Source organism: Solea senegalensis, linkage group LG9 (assembly GCF_019176455.1).
Source record: "Solea senegalensis isolate Sse05_10M linkage group LG9, IFAPA_SoseM_1, whole genome shotgun sequence".
Lineage (NCBI taxonomy): Eukaryota > Metazoa > Chordata > Actinopteri > Pleuronectiformes > Soleidae > Solea > Solea senegalensis.
In genome coordinates, this window is record NC_058029.1 from 11,268,370 (window position 1) to 11,292,082 (window position 23,713).

General features: G+C 41.5%; 2 protein-coding genes across 2 annotated transcripts in view; both read left to right on the forward strand.

Moving 5' to 3' along the window:
- The window catches only part of LOC122774642 (eukaryotic translation initiation factor 3 subunit E-A-like), a 28,074-nt gene extending 11,501 nt beyond the window's left edge, over positions 1-16,573 (forward strand). Inside the window, exons 8-13 of the mRNA XM_044034099.1 lie at positions 2,131-2,257; positions 2,884-2,985; positions 7,689-7,798; positions 14,583-14,685; positions 15,118-15,252; positions 16,424-16,573. Coding sequence (XP_043890034.1) covers positions 2,131-2,257; positions 2,884-2,985; positions 7,689-7,798; positions 14,583-14,685; positions 15,118-15,252; positions 16,424-16,459 — 613 coding nt within the window. The 3' untranslated portion in view covers positions 16,460-16,573. The remainder of the gene's footprint in view (positions 1-2,130; positions 2,258-2,883; positions 2,986-7,688; positions 7,799-14,582; positions 14,686-15,117; positions 15,253-16,423) is intronic.
- A 4,914-nt stretch (positions 16,574-21,487) lies between these two features.
- The window catches only part of rspo2 (R-spondin 2), a 55,120-nt gene continuing 52,894 nt past the window's right edge, over positions 21,488-23,713 (forward strand). Inside the window, exons 1-2 of the mRNA XM_044033362.1 lie at positions 21,488-21,955; positions 22,242-22,571. Of these exons, the coding sequence (XP_043889297.1) occupies positions 22,472-22,571 (100 nt within the window). The 5' untranslated portion in view covers positions 21,488-21,955; positions 22,242-22,471. The remainder of the gene's footprint in view (positions 21,956-22,241; positions 22,572-23,713) is intronic.

Consider the following 23,713-nt stretch of genomic DNA (forward strand, 5'->3'; position numbering starts at 1 on the left):
TATCCAGTAAATCAGAAACTTGTGTGTTTTTCATTAGTGTTCATTGAAGAGATACATTTTCACTAAACCAAGACAACAGGAGAGGCAAAGTTGTGTAGCTAAGTTGAACCATGAAGTAGAGTAAAACATTTATTTTGCGTCATGTTTTGGAAAATTCAGCTGCCTCTTTATAGTTGTGAGAGTCTATACCAGTTTACTTTATTAACAGATTGTTTTCCTGATATGTTGTGCGATAGATAACGTGTGCATGTGGTGAAAGTATTGTCTCCAAAATTATTCTTGATCCTGTAAGGATTTGGACAAAATGTCAGTCATTTTATGCATGGACTTGATCTAGGGAAAACCATTTACTTTAATGACACATTTTTGGGTGGTGGGCTTCTTGATGAACCCTGCTGGTATTTTTTTTAAAGTGGTTTCAGAAGTGTGTGTTTTTGTGTGGTCTGTTTACTCTCCAAGTCGAGAATGAGACCATGTGTATTGCAGATCGGAAACTTTATACACTGTGTTAAAATTTGCACACCACCTATTTTGATGTTTTTGCTCCCTCCCCACGTTCTGATTGCAGGCTTTTATAATTGTACTGATGATTGGGTTCCACAGACAGTATGACCGGCAACCACAACACAGCACACTCAAATGTCTGGTTGCCTAAATTTTACTCAGTTTTTAATTTTATTGTGGATGATTAAGGAGGCCTGCCCAATAATTACTCATGAAAAGCTCACCCAACCATCTGTGTGGATAAACTGAGGTACTTTTGTGTGCTTTGCAGTTTCACAGTCTCAAAACCTCATGTTTTCCCCACTGAGGCTTGGCTCGACTCTTGTTTCCCATCTCTTGACCAGTACTTCCTTTGGCTGAAGTCGGTGACCAATGGCTGGCCTTCAGCTCCACATTTGACCTCCGTTACCCCTGCAGTCAGCAGATGTTCGTCCAAGGCCTTGTTTGTGTACTATTGACAGACTTCCCTGGCCTCAAATGGGAAAAAGGGCTTGCTAATTAAGATACAGGTGCAACCTGGTGAAAGAGAACTGCTGTGACACATACCAAGTCACCTTAGTACATTAATCTGTCAGGTCTGATGTGTAAAATAGGACCTTATTTCCATGTCCCTTTTTATGTTCCTCTACAGTGACCCCATGGAAAGTTGAAATTTGAATGCAAGCGTGATTACTTGGCTGCATGCCTGAGTAGCATCTTCAGCAAAACAGTGCAGTGATAAATGTTGCCTCAAAAAAAGAGAGAAAGATAGAAGGAAATAAATTGTATGTAGTCTCATAAGTGAGGTAGGGTGAATGTCCCCCAGATATGGAACAGTGACTCATACAAGACTGCTTGCTATTGGGGCCCCCTCTGGAGAATGTGTAGGTGTAAGATAATCAGGAACACAGTGTGGAGCATTGCGGTCTTCCACGGGAGTCAAGCAACTACAAAGGGAGAGAGAGAGAGAGAGAGAGAGAAAGCAGCCCACTTCTGTATTTAGACCTGACATCACAACTGCCACAGGTCCCCCTGTCCCTTTAATTGTTTCTGCTAATTAAACTGGCACACCATGTGTTCCTCCTGATTCAGTCGTATGAGACCTGAAGGAACCCACACCACTTCCTCTTTTGTTATTTTATTTGGTCAGATTTTGAAGATGCATGTCAAGAAATCAATAGAGTTGTGGTGATACAGTTATGTTGACTGATTGCCATCTTGACAAGGAAAGTGATGTATACTTGTATTTGTGCACAGATGTTATGCTGGGGTGGGATTAGAATCAGGCTTTAACAGCTCTGTGTCTCTTGTGTTCAGCCCTTAGCCAGTTGACCTGTGGTTGAAACATCAGTCCCTGATGGATTGGGTTTCAGCTACTGGGCAGGTCCCTGCTCACTGATCTGTATCTTCTTGTCAGGGTTCCCTTTTCCTCCTCCCTCTCGTAATGAAAGAGACCGCTTAAATTTGGGACCCATGTCCAGCAGTGAGGGAGTCCTGTCAGGACATTTATCTGTTCAGCTGCAAAGGCTTTTTCTCTCATCTTAATGCCAGGAGACCAATAAGCAGCCAAAATGTTATATGATGTGTCCTTGTAAAGATCATGTCTTTGCTCTGATAAGTGATTACTTTTATCCTCCCTTATTCCAGATACCTCAATGCTATCCAGACTATGTGCCCCCACATCTTGCGTTACCTGACCACAGCGGTCATCACAAACAAGGATGTCCGTAAGCGTCGGCAGGTTCTGAAGGATTTGGTGAAGGTCATACAGCAGGTAACAGACGTCCTTTTCACAGTTATCAGGGGATTGCTAATAGGCTATGCATGCCTTGAAGGATGAGTTACAGACTGTGCAAACCAGTGGCATCACTAACACTTCTTTTAAGAGCAGTGCATGTATTTTGGAGTTTGGAACTAAGCTGGAGAATCTTTAAACCTGTTACTTTTGATAAATGGTCGTGAGCTGACTGAATGTAATGTGCCAAAGCCTGCTCTACCAATGGCACCAGATACTTCAGCGATCTAAGCAGCGTCCGGGGTTGTGGGTAATCACTAAAACATGTGCTCACTCCTCTGTTCTGGGGCCTCAGGTCAGGTTGCAACTCTTTCTGTAAGCATGATTTGTGACCTTTCGGAGTTCACAATGTGTTTTTGCTCAAGACCTTGTAAACTGTTGTTTATTTAGCTATTGTGCCCAGCAGGTGGCCAGTTTAAATACAGTTTAAATAAAGTCATTACAACAGCACTAGGATTTATGTAGTGTTGTTTTTTTGTTTTTTAATATTTTTCGGATTTGGGATGCTATTTTCATAATTGTGTCAAATTTACAGATACATTTTGCTGTGTATGTAAATACATTTTGGACTTCATTAAATATGCTGATACTTGTTTTTTTTTTAGGAATCCTACACCTACAAAGACCCAATTACGGAGTTTGTGGAGTGTCTGTACGTGAACTTTGACTTTGACAGTGCTCAGAAGAAACTCCGGGAGTGTGAGTCGGTGAGTAGTGACCTCAACAACGTTTATTTCAAGCTGTTGTTCTCAAACTATGAGAAGGAAATTCATTGTGCCTCTCTGTGACCATAACGCTACAGACCTCTGATTTGTGCGAGTGACTCCCAAACTTTCACACAGAGCATAGTAGTAAACATGGTTAGTAATCATGGTTAGTAATCATGTGATCGGCCTGTTCGCTCAGTTTTCTCTTAGCTGGACTTCTGCGTGGGTCCAGTCAGTGCTGACAGAACAGTGATAGTTAGGGCCTTGTATCACACTGTCAGGAATAGAGGTCTTCTTGGACACTGTATGACTCAGAGTGCACTCAGATTTTACGATGGCCTGTAATTGACCCATCAGGTCAGTAGTCAACAGTAAAAGCTTTATAAGCAGAACTGTCTTCACAGAAGCGTGCAGACTCACATTTCAGAGGGAGATTGGTCATAGTTCCACAATTTAGAGCATTTATTTCAATGTTGGTTTGTTATCGAAAATTCAATGTAGTCCTTGATGTGAGAATAGAATAGAACAGGGGAGGAGTACTGTCAAAGTCCTCTTGGTATGTTGATTACAATACTGAGCACAGAGGATGCTGTGATTAAATTTGTGATAACTAAATTCAATTTAGATATTTACGGCTCAGTGGAGAATGAAACATGAACGACATATTGCAATTTGTTTGGCTCCCATACAAATCTCTGTTGTTTGTCAGAATCCACTTTTATTTGTTTGTGAAACCTTCTCCATAGAATCAAAGTCAAACAGCAGCAAGCAACTGTTCAGTAATAATTTGTTTTAAAAACGAGATAAATTTGTCATTAAAGCATACTGACTAGAATAAGAGGATAGGATAGATTAATAGTTTGTTCCAAAACAAATTCAGAAAATGTTGAAAAATGTCATTGTTTCCCAAATTTCGAATGATGATGTTCTTAAATGTCTTGTTTTGTCCACAAAAAATGATTCAGTTTCAATGATATCTTTGTTATATGGAGCAAAGAAACCAGATAATATTCACATTGAAGAAGCTGAGTTTTAATGACAGAAACATTCAGATTAAGCTATTATCAGAACAGATTAATTTAATATATTTAATCATTTATTAATGATTGGTTAATCGTTGCAGGATTGCAGTATCTTATCTGTTATTCAGCTGCTTGTTTAATTAGTAGCATTTATACATATCCCAGATTAGATGTAATCTAATTTACTGATAACACTCAAGAAGGTCCTTATAATGATATACAGCTTATGAATTTTTTGTATTTTATAGTCAACTTCATTCATTCATTTTGCTGTACATGGTGGATTTTTAAATGTAATTCTTAAAGACTTGGATGTTTTACTATGACAGAGTCCTCTGTGTTTCTCACATGCTGCCACAACCTTATTTGTATTCAAGATATGGCAATGCAAGTGTTTTCTTAAGTGATATAAACTAGAAACAATAACTATACAAAGTAATATTAATAATTACTGGCAACAGAGCAGGAAGAGATGATCATCAAGGCCAACACTGACAGTGAAAAAGTAAAAGAGGAGCTCACATTTATTTAAAAGCTGTGACCAAATCGTGTGCTGGTGAGGTGCAGGTTGAAAAGCCCCCTTATAAGGACCTGGTCAGTTCCAAGGGACACAGTCAAAGGAGAGTAATCAGATTTAGAAAGAGATGAAAAGACAGAGAAAGAGAGTGTTTTTGAGAGAGCGGGGGCCTCATTTATATGCATTGTATGTACGCCTGAAAAGTTGGCATGTGTACGAAATACAGAAATGCATAAATATTCTGGGGTATAAAGCCATGCGCATGCATGTCCCACATCAGTTTCCCTTTAGAAATCCCAATCAACTCAACAGCTTTTTTGAGCTTCAGGTAACGCCCGTACTTGGCCATAAATAGTCAAAAATATGCCCCGGATTAATATTCATTGATAGGGAGTGACCTCAAATTCATGGCAAATGCAGAGAGAAGAAGAGCAAGTTCACATAATCAGAAAGCCAGGTCCAAAAAAGGTTTTATACTGTGGCCAAAAAAGCGTGTGGAAGTTGTAACCAGCAGATCTTACTAGTCTCTGAAATGATTTTCTCCCTTTGCCTCATCCTCTAGCAGAGCCAAATAAACTATCGTGCTTCATTGCACAGTATGATTACATTCCTTTTATTCCCTCCTCATTTAATTGAATGTGAGTGGCTTCAGTTGTGGCAATTAAATGATCTTGGTGTGAGCAGTAATATTTGAATTTATTATACACAGTTGTATCATTTTGAAAATTTTCTGCCACCGGAGTCGCAGTTTCACCTCTCTCACATTTGTGTGCGTACGCATCAGTTCATGAAGGACCGTTTGTTTCCCGTCAAGTTTGTTGTAGAAAGTGGCATATGCCTTTTTTGTGTGTTTAGAAATTAAGCCCCAGGTGTCATAGCTGGTGTTGTGCTATATGTATATTTTGTGAAACTTGATCTACTGTTGCATTCTTTGCGTACACACTGTAATCTGTTTTTACCAAATGCCTTGATAGTTTGGACCTGCAGAAGAATAAAAGGCAAAGGGTTGTTTGGCCCCTTTTTCATCTTTTGCCTCTCAACGATAAACTTTGAGAATGAAAAACATCTGGCCTGATCAAATGGTTCTTTCCCAGGAGTAAATGTTTAGAAATTATGTCAGCGGTTTACTGAAGGTTCCGTTTCGTTTTAGCCTACATTCAAGCTAATACAAAGCGTCTTGAGCTTCAGGATTATTTAACAAATGAGGAAGTCATAAACAAACTAATTTGGGCAGATTTATTTTTAGTTATAGTCTCGAAATATCTCTGCATGGCAGCAGAAAAAAATCCACAGCATGCTCCAGGAGAAAATGAAAACATTTTTTCCTGTGCAAAGGCCTTCGGGCCCATCTCCAAATGATGACATGTACTATCAACAGTATTATAATTGTATCCAATTTCAGCTAAGACATGACACATGCCCCCAATCACTAGCTTTGTTAAACACTCACTTCCTAGAAGCTCTCTGGATGAGGCTTGACCTTGCCTCATAGGGTTCTGTTTACAGAGGCTCCTCAGTGGTTGAAACAGATGCTCAATCCCAACTAACACTGAGGTCAGAGCCCAAGTTATTACAGGTGCTTTTAACACTGGTCTACCTGTCAGTCTTATCAGAGCATGTCCAGTAGGCACAAAAGCCCTCTATTGACCTTGTTTAGTTCAAAAGCAGGTCTGGCGAGGTGGGTGGTTCCAAAAATGTTTAACGGCACCTCCTAATGCATTGCCTGTGATGGTCTGCAAACTTTTCCCAAAATGGTTCTGTTTGAAGTCGGTGCCCTTTTTTCCCCCCCTGCTGAAATTTACACACACGACTTTGAATGGCACATTATTTCAAAGGTTAAAAAAAATCATAGAGCGTGGAGCGATTACGGTAAACTGATATCCCATTGAGATGGGCTGTTGTCTTGATGAGCACTTGTAATGCATCAACTTTGAGCCTTTTATTTTGTGATTGCTGTAATAGAAAAAATATAGGTATTGCATAGCATGAGACAAGAGGGGGGGAGTTTAAATTGTCCTGTAAAGGCTGAATACTTTTTTTTTTAGTTTAGTTTCTTGCCCACTCCACCTGAATTTGGAATCACTGTCAGATGTTAGGTGCTTAAATGTCAAATAACAAAAAGTATAAGCCCACCTATGGTCGGAACTTGCACATATAGGGCTGTATATGCCCCTTTCAGAGTTTTGTTTTAGCTTTGTGGTCTGAATCCCAGGTAATTAGGGCACTTAACTCTTCAAAGTTTTACCAGCCTTAGATAAGCCTTGTCATAGCTGAATTGTGCGTTGTCTGATAGTGCCATGTAGTTGGGATTTATTCAAGCAGAACTATGGGCAGATGGCAGCATTCTAAGCTTAAGCAAATCGAGAGCTCTGTGTAGTTCTCTGTGAACTTCTGAAGACTGAGTTCTGTGATGTGAAATAACACTCATTGTAGAGTTGGAATGCAAAGAGTGAGCACTTCACACACTATACCTTTAGGGCCATACCTGGGTCACGAACATTTACAATAGATGAATGAGCCTTATGCAAAAGTGTCAGAGTGCAAGGAAGTCCATAATTCTTACTGGTAACCAGGCAAAGGTGATGCTCGAAGTGGATGGCTGAAAAGAATTACTGTAATCTGTGAGTTTATTTGGGCTGGTGCTGCTGCCGCCACTGGATGACTGTAACTGTCAAATTTTGGGTTGCTGCACAGGAGACCTGAAACTGAAGCACAGACAATGTGGTAATTTGTGTGGTCAACTCTGTTTTTCTGTGTTGTCTCATGTGGTGGCCAAAGAATTCAAATATCTGTGGTTGATTCGAAGCACCTTGCATGGTGTGGATTGACTTTGCTTCCAACTGACTGTTGTGTGGCCAGTATGGTCCTCTATTTTATACTATATATAATATGTCTGCTTCAAAATGAACTGGGCTTTTTGGTTTTAGTGTATAGATTTCTGTTTCAACTGACCAAGACTTGAATTCCTACAAGCTGACATACTGAAACATATGGTGCTTCTCTCATTACTCCTCTATTCAGTCTGAAGACTCCTTTGCGCATTGAACTATTACGGCACCCGCAAACAATAACCTGTAGTAAGAAAAGTTTTGAAGTAGCCCTATGACCAGGCAGAAATATTCACGTTTATACTGCTGTTAATTAATGTTTTTCCTGTCTCTCAGGTTCTTGTGAATGACTTCTTCCTGGTTGCTTGCCTGGAGGACTTTATCGAGAATGCCCGCCTCTTCATCTTTGAGACCTTCTGCAGGATTCACCAGTGCATTAGCATCAAGTGAGTCAATAAACACAAACTAAACTAAGTGAAACATTCTAACATTTGTAAATCAGTTGTGAGAAGCAGTTTTGTTGATACTGATGGTGTCTGAGGACGTTACGATCACGACAATACTGCACTGCGGAGTTCCATAAAGACTGAAAAGAAATCACATTTGCTCTCTATAGACTTTGTAAGCAGGATGTAAGAACATGGGCTTTGCGATTAGCAGAATTTAACTTGCAGATAAGTGTTTATTGCCCCGTCCACACACAGCCACGCTGACTGCACACATCTTGAGGATTAAGCATTGTGAGATTTAACAGCTTCCCGGTCTCCACGGGGTACTCTGTGGAGACCTTTTAATTCCACCTGTCTGAGAACAATTCATGGACACCTTTCTCCCATGAAAATGCCAGCATTTCAATGACTTTTTTAGTTCCCAGCTGATCTTAATACACAGGAATGTTTGATCTCCTTTTTTTAGGGAGATGGAGGTTAAAGGGTTCTGTAGGTCTTTATTGACTCCTATTTTGAAATTAAGTTTGGTTACATTATAATAAAATTGACTTTGGATGCCTCCCCAAAACCAAGTCATTTACTCACTGCTAATTACAGTGAGCATTAACTGAGGGGGAAAAAAAGCTTAGAGTAATTGTCTGCAATTAAGAGAGATTACAGGATTTGGCTGCCTCTTTACATCAGTTTTAGAGAGTGTCAAATACAAAGGCAATAGCACTCACCATTGTCAGCCATCAATAATCTGCATGGATTTTTACTTACCTCTGTATGTAATTTGTAATATTAGGTGACGCCTATGTTATTTTCATGTTTATCCTGTTCTTTATCGATTTACTTCACACATTTCCGATTATTTTTTAGAGGGCTACATTCATAATGCACTGCCCCACAGGCAAGTTGTGTATACTGAAGATTTTAAGCAAGGTTTGCATTTCAAATATGCTCCATTAACACATGATGTTCAGTGGAAAGAGTGACTGAATTACTTCTGTTGACACGCAAATAATTGCACTGACTGTTATATAGAGCTGTGGAGGTCTGTATTCAAGGTTGGACCGTGGAATATGATCAGGCCCTGTCGAAATCTCCAGTTGCAGATTGTCTGGAATTGATTAGGGGTCCTGGTTCTTTTTGGCAGACTTACTGCAATTGGATCCATTTACTTGTTAAGTACCACAAAGGTTAGTGGTAACACTGAAAGAGGAAGTTGAACAGTGATTTTTCTACTTTTCACCTTTTTTTGTCTGTGTCCCCTGCTCTCTGTATGTGAAGGTTTGTAACACAGGAATACACATCAGGGGCAGTTTCAGGGATTTCCATGTTTATTTGTGGTGGGGTTATGACGATGCACAGAACATTTTTATTTCCGACAGACACCCAATTCTATGTCATTAGCGCTCTGTCCAGAAGCCCTCTGTACCCAAGCGTGTGTACTCGGATGAATTTGATGGCTGTTTTTAATGAGGACTTCTTTATAGCATTTGGCCATGATGGTTTCACAGATTTTTGAGCTTTTTTTAAACTTTTGCCCACAGCTTGGGACACAAAAATAGAATAGAAGTTGGCATAATTTAGTTATTTTATGTCATAAAGCCTTATGTAAAATGCACTGCATAGAGTGAAAATTTGATTCAGCTTGAGCTCATGATTGCGCGCACACACACACACACACACACACACACACACGCATGCACATGCTTTTGTCTAGACTGTTCAGTGTCCCAAGTGTGTTTCCAATTTAGCTTTGTTTTCCCTGTTTGATTTACAGGGTTTATTTCCTTAGTCCTTCCTTGAGTGTTTCAGTGGCAAGACCCTGCTTTGACCTCAAATGCACACTTGTCCTTTGACATTTTGAGTAAATGCTGGAGACGTGATCGTTCGGGCATTTTCCCCCCTCATCACTAGATTGTATTTGTACACAACAGCTCACTGGTAGTTGGAAGGGGTGTCTTGTGTATTTGGATGTAACACTGAGGATCTTTCCACCTCACAATTGAGTCATTAAAAAGACCACACGATCATTTCGGTTTCCCCGAAAAATCAATTTTACCTCAAGTCGAAAGGGAGGTTGCTCCAAATGGCTTGGAGTCTCTCAAATGCTATCATATGTTAGTGTTTAACAAAGGATTCATCTCAGGCCAGCCATGTTAAGAAGGGGGCTACTTTTGAGAAGGATCCCCCATCCTTCTTTCTCCTCTAAAAGCGTTAGACCCCAATCCATGACCCCTCTCTTCGAGTGTGAGGTTGGCATTTAGACCCAAAGGAGTACACTAGCCTGAAGTCGAAAGCTCAGGAGCCAGAGTAAGTAAGGGGTCGAAATGAAAGTGATCTCCTCTCCCCCAAGGAACGGGATCATGGTTGTGTAAAATAAAACCAGTCATGGAGGCTGTCTGCTCGGCTTAAGGGCCAAAGGATGTCAATAGTGGTAGAGGTTGTTTGAATCTGACCAATTCCCCGCTCTCTTCTTTCCTCTGTTTTTTTTCCTCCCTTTTTTTTTTCTTCTTTGTAACTTCACTCTGAGTTTTAAGTAGGGTTAGCTGCTGTAGACCTCTCTCAGAGACAATGAGATAAAGTAACCTTGCTCTGATATACAAATGTCCTTCCTGGGAGGAAAACATTGCCAGACTTTCTTTTATAAATTAGATTAGAGGACTTTGACTTGTACAGGCCAAAGCCCTGGGGCTTTTGGGGTGCTCTCTATTCCTGTGTTATGCCACACAGATCATGGGGGGTTAGGGGTTAGCTTAACTCCCGGGTGAGGAAACCAGATTGTGTTTGTTTTGATCATCATATCTGACCTTGACTTGACTGACATGTGCCCCCACTTTACTGAATTGTCAAACAAAACACCCAGTTCCCCTGTGTGGCAATCGCATAATCACATTGGTGAAATCGGAATGAAAAACAAATTCATTCAAATTTGCATGAGATTGCTTGATTGTTAGATAAATATGTGAAGGGTGTCTCCAAGAGATGGAGCACTGCTCGTAATAAGCAGTGACTGCCGAAGTTTAACACACACACACACACACCCAATTCAGTGCTAATGTATTGTGATAAATAACTACCTTTGCAAAGCTACAGCAAATATTTTTTCAGTGTTGTATAAGTTTTTTTTTATTTTATTTCAACTTTAAAGTCATTTTTAATGCAGTAGATTCATATTTAAAAATTCTAAAGTTTTTTTCTGAAATTGCTGGAAATATTTCCACAATATTAGGTTCTGATTTTAAACTGATCTTTGTGTGAAAATGGCTGTTCCATCAGCTGTCATTCACACTTGCATTTATCTCATTGTGTCTCGACGGTAACTCCCTGCACATGTCTCTTCCAAAAATCTTTTCAATCCCTGTAAGTCATTACACCCATTTTAGCTCACAACTTTGGTTACCCATGTCTTTTTGAATAAATTTCAAAATACTCGATCAAAAGAGCTCCAAGGAAAAACATGTCGCCCCCTGAGGAGTACATAAAGACTGCCAACATCTCTACATGACATAGGTAATCTTGCACCACCCAAACCCCTCTTCTACCCAGTTGCAATAAGCATTTATCCCATCAAACAGCTGTTCTGCCAGGTTTTTCTTTTAGCGGGAGATTCCACTTCTGAAACTGTTCGTTGGCGCACCTTGGTGTTTTCAGCCATACTCCAACCTTTTACCATGGAATGTTACACATTAGAGCTTTGAGGCTCTGTCTCTGTCTGTCAAAACACGTTCTACCCTAATATCTATCTAAATCACGATATCTATTCCAATACATCTTACTGTCTCAGCTAGTAATTTAAGATGTCTGTGCATCTGCAGTTTGAAATCACTGCTCAAAACACATAAAGCTTCTTTCACTTAAATGTGATGCTTTTATATGTGGTTTTTACTTGTCTTTGTTTTTACACATTTTGCATTTTAAAATGTCCTAATTTGTGTCATTTTTATATATTTCCTTGCTAAGTGATGGTTTCCTTTTTCTATTCTTTTAACAGTTTTTTTTGCATGTGCAGTGTTTTTAAACTCTTTAATCTGTATAATTGAACTATATTATCTTTGTTGTTAACAATGCACCACATGCTCTAATAACATTTTAGTCTGCAAACTAAAAACCTTTGTGTAAAAGTGTCACTCTGATTGCTGACATATGTTATCCATCACAGGCCAAACTTGCGTCATTAGACAGCTGACGCTTTTCTGAACTTGTAAGGTTCCTAATAATGATCCGTTGCAGCAATTTTGTTGTCATGCACCATTTTCTCCAGGTTTTGATGACCTGAAGTATAGACAGATGTCCTCCAAAGTTTTTGCTACAAGTTTGTTGATGTGGGTGACAGGTTGATCAGTATCTCTGCACGGGTTTCCACCATTTGGCTGCTGCAACACTTGTGAATCAACTCGCAAGTAGTGTTTTTCTAACTCGCTATCCACGTCCTCCATCACGTCACAGTGGTGAAAGTGTTGAGAGAGATGTACTGTCACTGTTTGCTCATTATGCTGAGGTAATGCTCTTTATTTGTTGTTTATGCTTTCAATGACCCACCCAGATACTGACATCAGTGTCTGGGAACCACTTCCCCCCTTCATGTGGTTCTGCCACCATTTGATCACGTGCTAGTCGTTTGGTCTGTTAGTGCCCTGAGGTAAGACACACATTATCACAAATAAGATTACTTTCCACCAAAAAATGTCTTAAATAAGTCAAGAGCGATGAAATCAGTAATGATGATGATGATGATGGTGGTGGGATCTGTTTGCAGAACCGTTGCGTGAGAAGTGGTTTGGTCCTTGCATATCTGAGCTTACTTGTTGAAAGAGTCTCTCAAAATGTGATTAATGGACCAGGAAGTAATAATTAGTTGTGTAAATTGTTTTTATAGACCTCATAACCCCTATTATATTGTGCATATAAACAGGGACCATACACAATGACACATTTAGGTTTTTCCGAATGGGGAGGAGTTCGGTGTCTTGCTGTTGAGGAACGGTTGCTGTAGTAATTGTGAGCACTACACAGATGGGTTGAGGTTATTTATTGGGGCCCTTATATGAATTGTGGTAGGCATGGAGAGTGGTGGGGTCGGGGAGGGGAGGGGGCAGGAAATGTGTGATGGGGGCTTCTAGATGGGGATATTGAGAGGGTCTAGTTATTTTGAAAGCCACAAGGGAAGCCAGCTGCACTGGGTAAAGCTTTGGATCAAAGAATGCCAGCCACCCTTGTACTTCCCTCCCTATGCTGTGACACATTCATTTCTGCCGCTATCAAAGGGCAGCCCAGTCTCCAACCTGGCTTTTATTTTGAGGGGCATTTTCTGCACCAGTGTGTCTTCATCTGACCTGGCAGAGAAAGAGAGAGAGAGAGTGTGAGTGAGTGAGTCAGTCCTGGACATAGGTACAAAATACAGACGGCTGTCTAATCACAGAGCCTCACAACATGGGGCAGTCCTCGCAGGTCTAATTGAGTTATTCAAGTCTGTAAATCAAGCTTTCATTAGCAGAGGACCATTAGAAGTGTTTTGGAGTGTGCTTCATATTATATACACCTTTTTGCCCGAGGCTTGATATGTAGTCAAATTAATGTAGTGACTAGTCCTTTTGGCAGCTAATGCACAACATCCATTGTAATGTGGTGTTAACTAAGACTTATTGGGTGCCATTACACATTTTATATAGCCTATACATTGCTTCCAGACAGCAGCCCAGATTAAGTGAAGTCACAGTTTACGGAAGACTAGTTTTACTCCAGGACTAGTCATTTCTTCCAAAGGTAAGCCACATGTTGTAGCAAGTCTGAGAAAGTTGAGTAGCATTATCAGTAGTTACTTTTGATAAAGTAGCTGCATTCGGTTGCACTTTTAAAAAGCTTAATGCTCTCACCAGGCTGTGCAAAAATGTATCAAACTATTGATACTGCTGCAGTAACTGTAGTTGTAGTAATACACACGAGTTGTACTGAGTTTCTCTGTCGCATGGTCAAAGCTCGGTTTTCTTGATAACAGGCTAAATGTTTGTTAAAACACATGGGTGTTGAATAAAAAAGCCCAGTCAGTGTGGCAGAATGCGTCCCAAAATGTATTATAAAAATAAGCTATCATGCTGCTTGTGTAGGAGAAGAGAGAAAGAGAGAGAGAGACTCAACTGCTTTTATGAAACAGTCAAAAATGAGCAGAATTAAATCATACATTTACACAGTTGAGAGAAATCTTTTTTCACTAGCTAATTTGAAGCGAGCTGGGTTGCCATCAGATGCCACCAGCAAGCCAAACTGTCCACTGAGCTGACAACAGTGCCTGACCGGGGCAAAAATAACAAACTGTCTTTATAACCGATGGATTATTATTTAATTATCGCTACAAACAACTACTTACTGTGGTCTACCGTTGTGCTTGTGGACTGCCATCATCTCTCCTGAGAGTGCATCTGAGCTTGAGTTTGTGATGGGCATGACGAGATGGCATAACAGCAGTACTGACAAAACAACAGACCTACGTCTCAGACAGAGCACTGTTTGGTTTTTCATAGATCATAATTTAAATATTGGGCAACCAATGTCAATTTGACCCTATGCTGGTGTAGGCAGGATTATCAACATCCCCTAACTCATAAGGACGCACCTTCTACAAGTAAGTAAGCTCATTAAGTGACAGACATTGACAGTGCTTTTAATTCATTCTTCTTATCTGCACACCACTATGACGGACCACACTACTTTTCTGTTGCCTTACACCCAGGCCTAAGTTCAAGCCCCATGTGTCTTAACGTGATTGCGCAATGTGTGTCCGTTTTCTCAACAGCATGCTGGCAGACAAACTTAACATGTCACCTGAGGAAGCTGAGAGATGGATTGTGAACCTCATTCGCAACGCCAGGCTGGATGCCAAGATAGACTCCAAACTGGTAAGAACTTTTTTTTTCCCCTCTTACTCAGTTGGCTTTTTAACTAAACTTTAGCAGTACAGTGGTGGTTGTTTTTGTTACATAACCCCTCTAAAAACGTCTACTATATGTCATGTGGAGAATAAAAAAAAGTCCTGTTCTGTATGTATCCTGATTTTGCAAAGACAAATATGCAACCGCAAGATCTCACCCTTGATACGTCCCTGTTGTGAGGCTTCATGTTTAACCTGCATGCGTTGGCTTACACATCACAACAGTTCTCTGTAATCAAGCAAATCATAGCCCAGTCCTTCAGAATGATATGGAATTATCTGGATATGAGAATGGGACCATATGCAAACCCTAATGGGTGTGTGTGCGTAGGATGGTGTGTCTGCAAGACCAAATCCGATTTGCCTACTTGTGTGCGTCAATTTTTCTCCTTATTTACAGGGTCACGTTGTCATGGGGAACAACGCCGTATCTCCATACCAGCAGGTGATCGAGAAGACCAAGAGCCTGTCATTCCGCAGCCAAATGTTGACAATGAACATTGAGAAGAAGCAGGCCAACAGCAACAGGACTGAGGTGAGAAACACACATACTGTACATACACAAAAAACTGCTATTTTTTTTTTTGCTGAAGACAACCGTCCTGAAATTTTCCCATCAAATTGTGAGAAGGTCAACATGAACACGGGGGCAGTTCAAAGCATCTCAAATGATCAGCTCAGAAGAACAAGGCTAAAGAATGTTGATGAACAACCATCAACAAAAGCTCTCTTTACACGAAATAAGCCAGTAAGAGCAAGTTTAACAGAGCTAAGGCTTTCATCACTCCATTGCTCTTCAAAGGCCTAATGACAAGGTAGATTCCAAACAACCATAAAATGAGGCCTGAGCTCAGTGACTCAGCTCAGCAACTAAAATAAGGTGGACCCTCACAGTGGCTTTTGGTGAACATTACTCAAACCCTGGTGTTCCCTGCACTTAGGACCTGCTGCAGATGTCTGGTTCAGGGTCCAGTCATCCCATTTAAGTTTGTTTTTGATGTTGACTTTGTGCGTTTTAGTGGCATTTAGACTGCTCAAGTGCCTCAACTACACAGACTGTCATAATCACACACATATTCTCAGCGGGTGCCGCGAGTGGTTGCTTCACACCGCTCTGCAGTCCACAAAGACATGCAGGTCTGTCAGACAGGATTGATGAGTTGGTTCACTCACCCAGCACCTGACGGCACCAAGGTCACGGAGTTGAAACAGACATGTTAAATATTCACTCTTTAATTGTGCTGCTCTTGAGTGGCTGTTTTGATGTGCCCAATTACTCCCCATCCCATTGTTTGAATATTTGCAGGAGAGCTGCCATAACCCTGTCCTGTGAAAAAAAAGCAAAGGTTTCCCCCATTAAGGAGTATTTGTAATTAGACAAAAGAGGCTGCAAACAACTTACAGAGCACCACTACATCCTGCTGTCCTCAAGGCTACAAATCACTTACATATAGAGAACATTTACTGCCTACCATCTGGGCCGGCTGCTTAGAGTCCCTGTCAGCTCTCACAGCCACCCAGCGCTCACCAGCAGAACACACACATTACACACTCCTGACAAGGAAAACATCAGCGCTTAACTGCTTGCATGTGTATCATACTTTTTTCCACATATCCCAAAACTCAACAACAAAATTTAGTTTTGATTTGTTTCAGTCGTCCACCGATGGTCTAACTTTACTTTTTCCTTCATGCGCTTCTTTCAGACACCAAGCTGGGCCGGTCAGGAGTCTGGATTTTAGAGACACAGCAGAGATGAATCCACACATCTTTTTTTTCCTCCACACTTGTCTCTCAAAAGGCTCTGTACTTGGTTTGAGTCATCATCAGTTCAATAAAATTGACCAAGAAAACCATTTTCACCCTTGATTGCCTTATTTCTGCACATCACAAATGGCGATTGAGGTTTGAGTGGTGAGACTTTTTTTATATTGCTGATAAACTTGATGAAGTTTTAATGTGTGCATTGAGTCACTGAGTGGGACAGTTAAGACTGCTGTGTGTGTGTGTGTGTGTGTGTGTGTGTGAGATGCGGCTCATGTGTGTGCTGTAATGATGAATGGCTGTTTAGTCTGTTGGTTTTATGGTGTTTTTAGTGGTTCGCTTCACCGTGGCGGGCAGTCTAGCTGAGTGGGACGTCCGCTGAAGGGGGCAAACGGAGGTGATGTAGAGTTACTAGTGGTCACACTCTCTGCCAGTCATCCTGCCCATCTGAGGACATGAGGGACCCATAAAGAACCATTAGCCAGACGGACACAATCTTTTTAATGTCCCACCCCACCCCCGCTTTTCTGAGCTTTCGACCTTCTCATAACTCAGTCATCCGACTCGCCCTCCCTCCTTTATCGCAGTTGGTCACAAACAGACCCTCTTTCCCTCATGTCTTTAATCTTTTTCCTTGCATGTCATTTTAGATGTTTTGTTTTTTTGTACAAATGCACCTGCTTTTTTAGGCTAAGAAAAACACGAAAATGCAAAGAATGCTTCATCTCCTAATGTGCTTGACAACTATGACACGGTTATTCTGAGATGGAATTGGACCGAGTAAAGAGAGGAATTTTCCTTCTCTTGAAGTTTTGGCCATTTACAGGTTCGTAATTTTTATTTGGGTGTCTAGGTTTACATGCTTTAAATGGTCAAATTATTCATTTTCACAGTCTGTCTGAAACGTTCAGTTTTAATTCTTGGCCTGCCTCCTAGAAAACCTGATCTGCTCTGACTGGTGAACTGGTTGTCTGTTCTGTGACTGGTTAACTGCTTAGAGACACTTTACAGAGACGCTTACGGGGGGAAAAAAAATAAACCGTTATGCAAACGAGGCATTTCAGCCTCCACGGGATCAGTTTTTTTTCCCCTGTGGGAGAGAAAGTCACTGGCCGCTGTACGTTAGCCGACCTTTTTCATGCTCGAAAAAGCTCCATGACACATGAGGAAAAAACAAAGATCTGAGTAGCATTTGTATGTGGACACTTGGATTTTCTCCATATTGTGTCTCAGTCCATTTTTGAACGTACACTGATCGGCCATGGCTATAAACAGTTAACTGGTGTTAAAGTTGTGGCCGATCAGTGTGTTTTAACTTCTTCGAGCCATTAAGCCGTAGAAAATTATTGAAAGGACACTAAAGGTTTTAAATGACATCGCTGAAATTAAATGGACTCTTATTTTTTTTATCAGGGCACAGCCGAACACTTGAGTGCTCTGCCAAAACATAAAAGCTAATCACCTCTTTTATTAATGTGGCTGCTTGGTGTATACTGTAATGTTTATTTTATTGTTTTTCTTTTCTTGAATATACTTTTAGAATACACATTTAGCCGCTTTACTCGCAACTTACTGCAAGACAGAAATGGATTAAACTAGTGCAGTTTTACTTGCTGCTAAATTCACTCCTGTGTTTGTGATGCGTACAAACTAATGATCTCGATGTTTGTCACTGTGCAGGTTTGTCTGCCTACTTTGAGCTCAGTAAACGGTACAAGGTACATGCTTTACAACTAGGATTAAGTTTAAGGACCTTTGAGGCCAAGGAAACTTGGATTAAGAACTTTAATTTGCCTTTTTAACATTTAATACTCAAGGCAAAATTTCTAAGAGCTAAGATATCAGAGGTAAGATCCACAAATAATATTGATTAATAGTATTAACTCTATGGAGTCTATAACTCCACTAATCTGTCCTGCATATTAAATAATATGCTCACGTACTGCAAAATCCCGAAGGCTAGCTCCTCACTAATAATCTGCACTTCTCTTCAGACAAGTGTTTTAAATCTGTATTAGGAATTATCTCCTAAAAGCCCCTGTAACATGACTGTTTATGTTTAGTACTTAATGTAAACAGGAAGCTTTTTTGTCTGTTCTGGTTTGTTACAAGTTGCCAAACATACAATATTGTGGAAAACTGACGAGTGACAATGAGTTTGGAACAGTTTTACCAACGTGGAGTCGTGAACTAATCAGGAAGAGAAAATCACTGCCAGCATCATCACTTCCAACTGTCTGTGTTTTCCCTCCCACAATTAAACTCGACTTCAGACCTTTCAAAATAAAAGGAGGCCAGTAGTGGAAAGTAGTGATAGTGATAAGATTTAATTTTGAAACCTATTTGTGTAGAGGTTAGCGAAGCGTTTGACATCTGTCAAAGCAGTGAGACAAGCACAGAAACAAAACAAAACAAAAGTCCTTAGCACAGCTTTTGTTTTGGTGGCGACGTTTATGTTCATCCTGTGACCCAATGATTTATTTCAGAGGCTGGTTTAGAAAATATGTTTTCAGAACCTGTTATAGGAGCAAATACCTTTTTAATTTCAGCATCTCTCATCTGTTGGTATCGTAAGTTATAGTCGTTTTTATGAATGTTTTGACATGTTTCTTCCCACTTTGAAATCCTGGAGTCGGTTGTTACTGTGGTGGATCCAACCTTGACCACAGCCTGTGTTCTTTGTAAACAAACTTTTTTAAAGTCACATTTGAAGCGTGCTGAGGGCTGAGAGTTTCACCATGTCACATTCAAAAGATGTGTGGACATGTTTTTAATAAGTTAAATGAAGTTTTTGGGTTTTTTTTTTTGCATGATTTACAACATGTTTTGTGATTCATGTTCCAGAAAAACTAAGTGCACCTTGAAATTGACTCTATGAAATTGTGTGTGTTAATTTGGCCAATAATGTTTCATCTTTGTTTGTAAAAGTCATGTTAGATCAATTCTGGAGGGTGAAGTTTCTCCTCTTTCCGTTTGGAGCCGCGAACATGGAAAGTTGCTAAGTATAACCTGAACTTTCTCCGTGTGCCTCACTCATCCTGTCCTTGACATTTTGGAGATTCTGACCATGCAGTCAAATGACCAATCTGGGCTTTTTTGTCTTCTGCCTTTATAGTAAACTGTGACAGCAGCCCACGCTGAAGACCATCCTGTCTGGAGCTCTGATGAACAGTGTGTATAACACTCCCCTCATTGCTGTTATGGCATTGAGGGCCCAGCGCCAGACCATCCGAATGCTGACGTCACCCCCCACCCCTTCACCACCGCCACCCTTGCTTCTTTGCACTGCAATGAGGAAAGGAGGGAGAGAAGGAGAGAATTAAGTGATTGGTTTACCGGCCTCCTTCCCCATGACACATCATGAACATAAAAGTGCCTGGGGCCTAAATTATCACATTCACCTTAACCGTGCACTTTAAGATGTTGTTTTAGAGACAAATCCAAACCAACGGCACAGCCTGTGGCCAACAGCCGTCCTGACCACGATCCCTGTCACTGCTCTCTGGATGGATAAATAAATAAACAAAGTCAGGACAAAGGTCACTACGAGTTTTGGCAAGAAAACGTCCATAATTCCTTTTTTTTTGTTTTAAACCCCCTTAGTCCCCACCTCCTCTCCAAATATATACAGTATATATGTAATTTCAAGATCAGTTCCACTGATGAAATGGAAACTTCAGTTGTGTGTGTGTGTGTGTGTGTTTTGGTGAAATGAATGTGTGTGTTTTAGTGTCTGGGGGCTGAAATCTCCTTTTCACTGGTTTCCTCTGTATTTAAAGTATAAAAGCAGCTTTGAAATGAACTTTTGCTACTCAAACACGGGAGGTCTGTGTGATTCTGTGTGATCTGAGGTCAACCGTATACCGGAGGTTAAAATAGTGAGGATCTTATTTGACACAGGAAACGCTTAAATCTGTTGTGATATGTATATAATAGTCATGTTATAGGTGGTTCTCGGTTACATTTGACTAAAACAACAAACTGCTTTGACATTAGAATTATTTTCCAGAAATAAATAAAAGATTAAGTGCCACACCTAGTGGCTGAAGGGGGTAGAGCATTCACAATCTTGTGTTTTAACAGTCAATATAATGTGGCTGAAGGTGACAGACTGGTACAAGAGACTCTTAGAAGTGAGTGTTTTTCTGGACCCCATGTGTTATTCATGCTGCTGTGTCATGTCATCTCAGATTATTATTATTACCATAATATTTAATCTATATGTTTCTCTAATTCTCCCCCACAGTATGCCTGCAGCCAGCGTTTGAATGTCACAGGGCAGTGGACTGCTGCCAGCCTCATTTGTTCGACTCATTTGTGACCGTGAGGAGAAACTTGTGCGCTGACCACCTCACACGTGCCACGACTTGTCGCATGGGTCAGCGAGTGTAAAAAAGAAATGGGAAAAAAACCAAAAAAAAAACCCAAACAACAACCCCAGAACAAACTCAGAAATAACTGGATGATTTATTCATGTTCCACAATTACAGCTTCTCCCAACGATTATCATTGATTTCACAGGATGAGGAGGAGGAGGAGGGGGGGAATCAAAGAGGCGTGACGAGATGGTTGACTTGCGGGCCCACCTCATTACGCACATTATGCAGATAATTGCTTTTTGGCGAACCTCTAATTATTCAGTAAGGCCATCGTCAGTGGAATAAAAACTGAGATAGTAACTAGATTGTCTGTATTGCAGTTGCTCAGCTTACTTTTGACTTCCAAAATGAGAAAGTTTGAATACAGATCACTGCATCCATAAGAACGTATTATTAGACTGTTCCATTATGAAGAACATGAGGTTTAAAGTATTAACTTTTGCCGGCTGAAATTATAAAAACTTTTCCTGCTGAATATATCCAGCTCACTAGGACCCAGAGGCAACCTCGTACCGGCGAGGGTGTATGCGCGCGGGGGAGGGTGTGTATGTATGTGTGTGTGTGTGTGTGTGTGGTGTGGGGCGAAATGTCATCTTCAACATCTTAAATAGGAGGAAAACACAAAACTGGAAATGTCCACACGTGACGGCGGCGCGGGCGCTATATGAGGAAAAGGGCAGCAAGCATCAGGACCAGTTTGGAGTCGGTCGCCGCGCAACCTCAGCAGCGCGCAACACGCAGAGTCGCGCTCCACTCACCGGTCCTGGTTTTCCGCTTTTTAAGAGTGCAACACATGTGAGTTTTGTTTTTGCTGCGCTACAGGACGCGACTGGGAAGAGTCTTGAGTGAAGGAGACGCAGGTAAACGGAATCTAAAAGCGTTTGCAGAGACAAGGAAAGGAAATCCCCCTCTACAGCCACCACCACCACCACCACCACCTTTTTTTTTTTCCTCCTCCTCGACCTCTGTGCTCTCGTGGGGGACACAAGTTTCTCACACAAAAAGGGATGCTGCATGTTCCCGAGCCACACTTGCACTCAGAGGGAACCTAAAGTGGACTGGAGCGGAATTAGCCCACACTTCATCTGATGCAAGGTAGAGGCTACACCAACACGTTATCACTCTGACGGAGCGTTTTTGGCTACTATTACGCACGGCTGCGCTCTTTTTTTGGAGGGGGGCGTTAGAGCAGTACGCGTTATTGCCTTTTGCTTCCACGATTGTTCCAACACATTAACACACAGACGCGTCTTTTCCCTTCTTCTTCTTCTTCTTCTTCTTCTAACCCCCCCTGATATCACCTTTACGCATCACTGTTTAGAAAGGTGTTGATTTCGTTACACTGTTATCACAGTAACCTCCTTTGTCATTCTCCCCGCAGCGCCAAACCCAAACAGACACTTTTGAGTGAGTAGAGGATCAGCGCGCCCCATAAAATGATCCCGATCGGCGACGTGATACCATGTCGCATCTCGTCTGATGTTTGACATATTTGAGGAGCGTCTAAGGAAACTGGGGGGAGGACATTACAAACTCTGAGAATTCATTCCAAGCCCCGCAGCTGCTGCTGGCACCTTTTTACTGGAGTCCGGACAACAGATCGCCGTCCAGATGCAGTTTCGACTCTTCTCATTTGCCCTGATAGTATTGAACTGTATGGAGTACAGCAACTGTCAGGCGCCGTCGCAACGCTGGAGGAGAAACAAAAGAGGTAACACACACACACACACACACACAGCGCGCGCGCACAGCCGACAGGTCGAACAGCAGAATCCAAGCAGATGGGTCCAGAGAGTTTGTGTGGGTCACGGGAGGCAACGGAACGCTCCTAAACACAGTTTCTTCAGCCGCCTCTCCTCGAATACGCACATGTTTACATGCATTCAGAAGTTGAGCACATGCAGTGCGCGCGGAAAAAAGTCCAAATAAAACCAGTGATTGATAATGAAATCACACAGGTGAGACCTGTCCTCAGAGACACTTATTCGGGGACCGTCTTGGCTGGGACGTTTTAAATCAGAGCCACAATTTAATCTTTCAACATCTGGTGTGACTTATTAACTTCCCCGAGAACATTTTCCACATTATGTAACGATGCGGAGCCGGTAGCTAATGCGTAAAATGTGCGCAAAATTGGCCACGCGCGTGGCTGACCAAGATTAATATTAAAACAAGTTGCGTCGACAGTCTCTAAAGCGCCACTTCCAGACGCTGTGGCCCCAACAATATAATTTACATGTGAAACTAGTAAAAAAATCTGCCGCTGCGGGACAAGAGCAGCGGGTAATAGAAGGAGTGGGAGGCTCGTATTGTAGGAGTTATTTAATGAATTGTTACGGAATCCCATTCCCTGACTTATGAATTGCACATCTCCACTCCAGCCCCTTAAGCTGGTTTTAATTGATCTCATAACGACTTTGAACAGTTGGTAGGAAGCCCGCATAACAATCGCTCAGCGGAGGCGAAGGGAGTTGAGGAGGGGATCAGCCCCTTTGTAAATACTTCTCTCTCCTCTGAATGAATGAGGAGACAGTGGGATTAGGAAAGTGGCCCCCGCCGACTCCTCCTCAGACCTGTGACATAACACGTCGCCAAGAACCTCAGGGTGAGAGCGAGAGCAGATGAGAGAAGACCGTGTAACGGACCTTTGGCCCGAGCCAACACTCGGTCAGTGTGAAGTACAGTGTAGAAACTCGTTTAGAGTCAGGGGAGAGAGAGAGAGAGAGAGCGAGGAAAGAGAGAGGAAAGAGAGGGGGGTCTTGTAAATTTGAAGGCAATCACAGATTTAATCATATGCGCTGCGTGCCAAGGGGGGAACCTCCGCACTGCAAGCCCTCCACTGCCCATCTGCAA